The sequence below is a fragment of the Crotalus tigris genome, unplaced genomic scaffold (genome assembly GCF_016545835.1).
Source record: "Crotalus tigris isolate CLP2741 ecotype Arizona unplaced genomic scaffold, ASM1654583v1 scf7180000017668.6805642782:7212621, whole genome shotgun sequence".
In the NCBI taxonomy this organism is placed as follows: domain Eukaryota; kingdom Metazoa; phylum Chordata; class Lepidosauria; order Squamata; family Viperidae; genus Crotalus; species Crotalus tigris.
Window position 1 is genome coordinate 5,079,215 of NW_024096554.1, and position 9,186 is coordinate 5,088,400.

The window sequence follows — 9,186 nt, forward strand, 5'->3', positions numbered from 1 at the left end:
TCCCACTTAACATAGAAACAGTTGTTTTGTGTTTCAAATGGATTGTTTTGATCATTTTGAAGTGTTTTCAGCTCAAAAACAAATTGGTCAAAGGACTTATTTTTAAACCCATTTTTTTGTCTGTACAGAAAGTGGTATCTGGATATTCACAAGGAACTAAAAAATAATATAATTAATCAATATAATTAAAATATAGCTTAGATTTACCTTCTATGGAAGGGGCCTGGTCCTGAGCAGCATACAGCATCTCTTTGAAAGCCTATCAAGAAAGAAGGAAAATTAAATATGACGGCACTAGCACATTAAGTCATTTAATCTGCCTACTTTAAATCAATTGGCAATTAAATCCCCTCACCCCTTAAGGCTAACAAAACCAAGGAATGTAATTTTAATATTATTTCACTTATTTCCAATGTCAAATGAGATGAATTCTATACACAGACCACAAACATTTAGCACAAGGAACCTACTGAATAGCAAAGCAAAGCTCTGGTATGTTTTTAAGGTTCTCCATTTTCTATTATCATTCACATTAAATCTTGTAAGATTAGTTGGAAATTGGAGAAGAGGAAAAAGCATCTCAGATTATATTAGCAGCATTAATGACCACAACAGTAATCAACAGTATGCATTATTCAGGAAGTGCTTTTCTTATAACGGTTCATTTAGTGACCATTCAAAGTTGCAACAGCACTGAAAAAAGTGGCTTATGACCATTTTTCACACTTACAACCGCTACAACATCCCCATGGTCATATGATCAAAATTCAGAAGCTTGGTAACTAAGTCATATTTATGACAGTTGCAGTGTCCTGGGGTCATGTACCACCTTTTGCAACCTTCTGACAAGCAAAGTCAATGGGGAACATCAGATTCATTTAACAACCTTGTTACTAGTTTAACAATTGTAGTGATTCACTTAATAACTGTGGCAAGAAAGGTCGTAAAATGGGGCAAAATTTATATAATAATTGTCTTACTTAGCAATATAAATTTTGGGCTCAATTGTGTTGTACGTTGGGGACCACCTGTAATAATTATACTGTTTTTATAATTAGTAAGAGAAACTGTTGTTTCTTCTACTAAATTTCAATAGGATACCCTTAAAGGTAAGACATTCAATTAAGATGACATCATTAGATGAAAATATGGAAAACTCAGAGAAACTGATTATGGGGTGGGTTAACATTAAATATTAAGACCCAAATATTTAGTAATGTCAATCAGAAGTTGAATTCAACTCGTGTGGCATCTAACTATTGAACTATGGATATTAACTTAACAAATCAAACCTTAAGGCCTTAGTCTTTCACCTAAAAGTAAGCAGTGAGTGTTTAGCAGTCACAGTTTAGAGGAAAGCAAACAGAAATATCAAAATACCTCTGAAGAATTATTAGCTGAAATTTATGACTTTGCAAAACAGATACAAAGTCTAAAAGGACAACCTGGAAATGAAGATGGAAAAATGGAAAAACAAATTGCTTTCAAAACTTCATCAACTGACCTCCACGTTGCAAAGAATTAACTGCATGCTGTTCTACATTGCAACAGTTTCATATAAATTTCAGAATTATGCTTTATTGAATAAAAACTTCATACAATTATGAGAGCCAAAGCCAATCTCCCCATCAGCTGGAACATTTCTGACATTTCAAGTTACTGTTATTATTTGGTTAAATGAGTTACATCAAGAAAAGAGAGTAGAATAAAATTGGTATCATCATTTTTCTTTACCATTATTAACTCTATACCCTTGAAATATTAATTTACACTATGTTTCAACAAGCAGTATATTTGCACCAGAGGTATCACACAGTTTTACTAAAGGCTCAAAACATATTTTTTATATTCGTTTTAAAGACATAGAAGTTACTAAGCAAGGACAGATTGGGAGTCAACCTCAAATCTATTTCCAGGACTTGAAACTTCTATTTGTGCCAATGGAAGTATTTTTCACTAAGTTAATTGCTATAGGCAGGGCAGGGCTGCTTTTATTAAGGGTGGGAAGGATTTTGTTTCCATACTTCAGTTTGCATAGCTCTTGTCAATTTTGTGTGCCTCAGAAAAGGATACTGCCAATGTAGCCAAAATTTCAAATAATCTAACTATGTTTCTGTACAAATTGTAAGCTTAACATCAAGACTAGACATAATGCTGTTTTCCATATAACCAATGTGAAGCAGATTGTCTTAAAAAGAAAAAAATTATATCATGCAAGTCTACAGTATAACTGAAGCTTAACTTGGTAAACTACAAAACCAACTAAAATACTCTGATATTTAAAATTCAGTTTGTAGTCTGACATATGTTGAATACAAAATTGAACTTGTAGATATTGGATGACATGATGTCATCATCATCTTCTTCCTTTCCCTTGCCATCTCCCCTGTTCCTTCAAAATCTTCTTTAAAGGACTACAGATCGTCTGAGGCAGATTGAAGATGAAAGAGAAAAGGAATGATCTCCCACCACTCCCACCACCTGTAATGCTGATGAAAGCATTCACCATTACAGGTAGTTAACGATGGCAACTGGGACTGAAATTGCCATGGCTAAGTAACAGTCATGCAGCATGTCATGTGACCATGTCATTTAGTGATGGCAATTGATACTCCTAGGTGCTGTTATTAAGCAAATCATTGCAGGTTGATAAGCAGGAATGTTACATGGTCACAATTTGCAACTTCCTATAGATTCCCCATTGGAAGCTGGCAAAGAAGGTTGCAAATGGCAATTGTATGACTATGGGATGCTGCCACCATCATAATCACAAGTTAGCCACCAAGAACCCAGATTTCAATCATGTAATCACAGGGACATTGCTGGATCTCCAAGGACCAATCATAACTACCACTCATTCAGCACCATTGCAAGTTTGAACAGTAGCTGAATGAGTGGTCATTAAACAAGGACCATCTGTATATTTTACCCCAATTTTTAAATATTAATAAGCTAAAATTAAGTCTTACAAATGAAACTTTCTCAGATTCTCATTAAACTTAAAATGAACCAACCGAATTCATGAAAACATCTGTCTCTTGTCTCACAGCCTGCTTTCACAATATGAACTAAGTCAAGATTATGGTGATTTAGATACATATTTGTCTAATCAGATTCAAGAAAGAATAAAAAAAATGCATGGAATCCAAAATTTGCAATAATTTTAACTAGGCCACTTTCAGCCATGATTGTTACATAAATAACTAGGCAATAGTACATTTCTGCCATATTTTGTAATAAACAGTAGTGTTTTACAATAATTAATCCCAATTAAACCACAATGCAGTAAGACCTAAATAGTCTCTCTTCAGAGTATTGGATTAAAAGGCCCAAATCTTCATGCTTCAATATGAGTGAGCTATGTTTTTTATTTGCCATTGTTTGAAATTATACTTCAAGATGCAGTTTATCACCTTTAAAGCCTTTAAGCAATAACCTGGATTATTTGAAAGACCACTGTCTTTGATTAGTTCTGCCATCCAGTAAGATTCAATAGGAATCAGCATGCTCTCAGTTTCACCTCTTAAACAATACCATAGGACAGTGTTTCCCAAACTTGACAATTTTAAGGCATGAGGACTTCAACTCCCAGAATTCCACAGCCAGCAACGCTGGCTATGGAATTCTGGGAGTTGAAGTCCACATGCCTTAAAATTGTCAAGTTTGGGAAACACTGCCATAGGATGTAGTTAGCGTACCTTTCCTGTCACTGCACCTGCCCTACGCAACAACAAAGTTAGCCCCGAGATACATACAGTCTGACCCTACCAATCTGTCCTAAAGTCTTAAAGATCTGGCATTCACTAGTGGCCAGTGTAATGAGTGAGAAAAGAATGCACAGCTATCAAAGAGTTCAATGACATAAGAGATATACTGTTTCATAGGTATTGCCACACATCTACTTGCTCTGACTTGTATTTGATACAGCTTTATGAAATTTGTGCCAACAACACAGATTACAATCCATCCATTTCATGAATTCAGTTCTGCAGTAATTGGAAATTATCAGATCTATGGATCTCTCTATTTAATCTTTCATGGTTTAACTGTAATGTTAGAGAGCATCCAGAAATCTCTAGGATTTCTTAAGTATCCAGGATGGACTATCCCTGATGAAGAGTATATGGTCAATAAAAAGATTGCTAGGAAATGTTATGATCATAATAGGCTCATAAAGAACTCTGTATTCTATAACAGGGGTCCCCAATCCCTGGTCCATGGACTGGCACCAGGCCATGGCATGCCAGAAACCAGGCCGTGCAAACAAGCAAAGCCCTATCCACGGGAGGTAGGCAGCATGTGAAACAACGGCACCTCCGGTCCATGGAAAATTTCTCTTCATGGAACTGGTCCCTGGTGCTCAAAAGGTTGAGGGCCACTGTTCTACAAGACCTACTGTTTCTTGCTTGATTTAAAACACTAGGCTAAGAGCAAGTCCTGCATTATGCATCAGGCTGATCACATATTTATCTCATGGTTGCCAAAAGCAGTATTAAAATTTTCTTTTTGTTTGATACCACACCTGGATTATCTTAGACAGCTCTTGTGTGGAAACTGACAGATCAATAAAATACTTTCTCTCTGAACAAACCTACAAATCAATTTTGGACTGTATAATTTTGTTGAAAATTCCATCATATCTAACAAAATGGATCATCCTTGGCAAAACTGTATTCACTATCAAAATCTGATCACAACATAGGTATGTGGAAATGTGTCATGGCTTGAACAAAGGAGATTTTTGAGGACCCCCAAAAAACAGTTGTTTATGCTCCCCAGGATAGAATAGGGTTACAAAACTATTTCCAAAGAGTTTGGATTCCACCAGTCCTCTCAGGCAAATTGTGTACAAATGGAGGTAATTCAACATCATTGTTAGCCTCCTCAGGACTGGTTGACCAGCAAAGAGGCACATAATAGTCTTGGAGATCTGAAACAATCCCAGAGCAATGTCTAAGAAACTAAAAACCTTTCTTGCATTAGTGAATGTTCAGTATTCATGGAACCACCATCAAAAGAACACAAATAAATAAAAATGGTGTGCATAGCAGGGTTGCAAGCAGAAAATTACTATTTTCCAAAAAGAACATTGCTCCCTGTCTACAGTTTGCAAAAGACCAAATGGATAAGCCAGAAAGCTATTTGAAGAATGTTCTGTGAATGGATAAGACCAAAATGGAACTACTGGCTTGAATGAAAAACATTAAACTTATCCCTTCTGTGAAACATGGTGGTGGCAGTATCACAATTTGGACCTGCTTTGCTGCCTCTGGCTTTGCCATCATGATGGAGCTATGAATTCTGAATTACTAGCAAACTCTACAGGAAAATATCTGGGTATCTGACGTTCGTGAGAAAATGAGCCATGCAAGCAAGACAATGACCCAAACCATCCAAGCCATACAATCAAAGAATGATTAAAGCAGAAGGAAGTTAATGTTTTGAAATAGCCAAATCAAAGTCCTGACAGCAATCCTATAGAAATGTTGTGGAATGATATGAAGTGGGCAGTTCATGCAAAGAAGTCTACAATTTCTCCAAGTTGAACTGTTTTCTAAGGGATAATGGGTTAAAATTCCTCCAACACAACCTGCAAGCTAATTAAGTTATTGGAAACATTTAGTTGCAATTATTATTGCCAAAGAGGTGGCTCACCAGTTACAGAAAGCAAAGATTCACATTCTTTTGCCACACGGAAATATGTAGTTTTGGATCATTTAATTCAATAAACAAGTATAATGTTTTTGTTTAATTGGGTTCTCTTTAGCTTTAAAATGCATGTGAAGAACAAATCACATTTTAGATCATCTTTATACAGAAATATTGAAAATCCAAAGGATTCCACAAACTTTCAAATACTATAAGACAGTGGTGGTGAACCTATGGCATGTGTGCTAGACATGGCACTCGGAGCCCTCTCTGTGGGCACGCGTGCCGTTGCCCCAGCCCCACCTCTAACGGCCCTCTCCTCACCAGCAGCCCCCTCAGAGGAGCAGCCCCCCCAGAGGAGAGTCGCCCCCGGTTGTGGCCCGTGCAGAGAAGCACAGCCAAGGACATGGCAGCCGGGCAGCAGGTACAAGACTCCGCCCCCGCGCCCCACAGCACCATCTATTGAGTGGCTGTCATTGTGCTGCAGGGCTGCCTGGGCGATCTGCCGCAGCAGGCCGTGGAGGCGGTAAGTGGCCCTGCGGGGGGCGGGGCGGAGCAGAGTGGACGGGGCAGGAGGTGGGATGGAGTAGGTGGGACAGGGGGCAGGGCAGAGTGGGCAGGGCAGGAGGCGGAGTGGTTTGGGGCACTCGGTGTCTAAAAGGTTCGCCATCATTGTTATAAGAGATCCATTTCGTTCCTTAACCCTCCAACAAATCTAGAACCAATTTCTCCCTATTAGTTAAGAGGTTAATGACTCTAGTGGGAAAAAGTGCAATTAACCAATCAGAGGATTCCACACACACATCCCAGCAAAAGACCCTAAACAGATTGCTTTTGTAAAAGCATTGCAGAAAAAAAATAAATTGAAATGTTTAATTAGTGAAAGCTTCAAAAGTTTAAAATATAATGAACAAAAATGCAATAAAACTGGGCTAAAGCAACAGATGCAATCCTTGAACCTGATGCACAGTTCATCACACACACACCCAAAATATGGAAAAGCTGAAACTATGTGCTATGCAAGCTTGCTTCTTGAAGCATTTTTAGGAATCACCACATTGACACCACTGACACCACTCAAGAAACTATAACTTCAAGTCCAAAAAATACAAAGCTTTAACTTTCAGAATTGTATCAACATATACCAATTCAGTGACTAATTTAAGGATAATTGTTAGTAGTTAGTAGAGAAGAACCCAAGTGTCAAAAGTGGAGATTGAATGACCCTGGGATACAGTGCCATCTAGTTTCCTTCAAAAGCAATTCACCTCTCAGGTGCCTTCCCCTCCCACCCTGCCTTCTTTGGGAATAGCAATATCCCAACAGAAGATCCAGCACAACAGCCTTCTAACAGAAGTCTCCTGACCTTCAACAACAGAAATACTGTTTAGCAAAAGCTCCTGCACTTCCTTAACGTTCTTTTCCATCTTGATTAATAGCCCAGTGTGGAGCATCAAGGCACAAGGAAATCTGTGGCAAAAGGAAGCTGAAATGGAGACAAGTTAAAGAAAGCAAGGCTGTCCCTGCGGACTTGGGTAAATGCCTGTGAATTGAATGAAACAGAAGCCCAAACAGAACAACAGACTGCAGCTCGAGCGGGGAACAGTGGAATTCTACTAGGGAAGGTAGGCTGAGCTGGAAGATCACTGAAGCATCTGCGATACCGCTACGCCCAACCGCGGGTGGGGGCGGGGGCTCCAACGACTACATCAAGCGGAGACTACTGAAAGCCTTTGCATCAGACCCATCGCCCTACCGTATTTCCATTCAACTCATGTCAGCCTTTTTCTTTGCACCAGGTGAGCCCCCACCCCCCACTCCTCCTACTGAGTCTCAAGCGTGCATCTTATTCCCGTTTTCTTCCATGGCCCCAAATGCAACCCAAAGGGCTAGTCTTTCCGATGCTACCCGCTCCTCTTCCCTCCAAGGCTGCTCCCGTCTTTTTTTTTCCCCCCTTCTTTTCCAAAAAGCAGGTACCTCATATTGGATGTATTGCTTCCGCCACTCTGGAGTGATGTGTGCGGAAAGGTGCTCGGCGAACTTCATGCTGCTGCTGCTGCTGCCGCCGCCTCCCCCTTAGGCTTCTTTGCCTTGCCTGCTGGAGGCACTGCTTTACTTTTCAGCTTCGCTCGAGCGCCCCAGGGAGCCTGCTCAAAAGAAGCCGGAGCCGGCTGGGATGTCTCTTGTCGGTGCTTGAGCTGCGGGCGACGGACGCGGGCGCCTGCGACCTCCGCCGCACATGAGCCCAGTCCTTGAATCCCTCTTTCACACAAAGCCCGCTTTCCCACTTCCCTCTCAGGAGTGCCCTGGCGCGGCTGCCACCGTCGTTGCTCGCTGCGGCCCCGCAGCCTCCTCTGGCACTCCTGAAGCAGCGGCAACCTCCGCCGCCATCTTTCCTTTCCTCCGTTGGCCTAGGCCCGCCTTTCCACACTGAGAGACCTGACGTCATCACCACAGGAACCGCCTTCCTCCCGAAGAGCAGACGTAAGGCGAAAACAAAGGGGGGGAAACGAACACTGCTATCGGCCACGCCCACTTCTCCTCCTCACCCGCCTTTCTTCCCATCCTACACAAACGGAGCAATAGGAGGTGTGAGGAGCTCGAAGGGGGCGGAGCTATCATTCAGAACCACCCAGGGCACGCCCTGAGGAGTAGCGGATTTTCAAACAAAACCGGATCTCGGGGTCCCTTTTCTGCCGTGCAGCAGCGACTTGGGGGCACCCGGAAATATTCCGTGCGGTCCCCTTGCTTTTGAGAGCAGGCAACAGAAGTTCATTTTTAATGTGTGCCAGTGTGCCCACAGTAAAAAAAAAAAAAAAAGACAATAAAGGTTATCTTATCTCATCCTAGGGTTACTTTGCCCGAAAACCTCGCTTGAAGCGACGGACTGCATTTTTTAAAAATAATGTTATTAAGATATTAGTTCGAGAAAATGACTTTTACACGAGTAATTGGTACGCAAGATCTCACGTTTTACTTCTTCCTGACGAAGTTCTATATAATGGATGTGCACTCATACATATGTCATTCTATGATAGGTATATTCACTTTTTACTTATATGCCATCAAGTTGTTTTGATCGCATAGGTTAGAGAACATAAAAGATTAATTCATGACATTCTATCCCTAACATGTTCTTTTATGTCTTCTAACCTGCATTCATACCAATGTAACCTGCTTTTAGTGGTCCATTTATCTTTCCTTCCACCTGTCCCAAAATTGAGTTTTTTTTCCAGAGAGAGGGGTTTTCACATAATGTGTCTGGAACAGTATAATTTGAGCCTTGTCCATTGTGCCTCAAGTGACAACTTTGAGTTGAGAAAACATAAAGAACAAGTTTATATTTCCATGTGGATGCTCACAACATGTCAAGCCACTGTACTTGGCATAAACAACCTATTTGAAAGTTCCTAGACAACAGGAATTCAAGAGATTTAGCCCCAGGATCAAAAATCTTAAAATATTCCATAGACCTACAGAACTTGATAGAACCTTCAGGACAAATAATGTGTAAGTATTTAATTATTAGGGAACAAA

At 40.4% G+C, this 9,186-nt stretch overlaps 1 protein-coding gene across 2 annotated transcripts in view; it reads right to left on the bottom strand.

Annotated features, from left to right (window-relative positions):
• The window catches only part of XPR1 (xenotropic and polytropic retrovirus receptor 1), a 117,951-nt gene extending 109,512 nt beyond the window's left edge, over positions 1 to 8,439 (bottom strand). Inside the window, exons 1-2 of one of the 2 annotated variants that reach the window (XM_039337136.1) lie at positions 7,627 to 8,428; positions 208 to 259 (exon numbers count right to left, since the gene is read on the bottom strand). In XM_039337136.1, the coding sequence (XP_039193070.1) occupies positions 208 to 259; positions 7,627 to 7,695 (121 nt within the window). In that variant the 5' untranslated portion in view covers positions 7,696 to 8,428. Of the gene's footprint in view, positions 1 to 207; positions 260 to 7,626 lie in introns of both variants that reach the window. The other variant, XM_039337137.1, reaches the window with a different exon arrangement.
• Between the last annotated feature and the right edge of the window lie 747 nt (positions 8,440 to 9,186).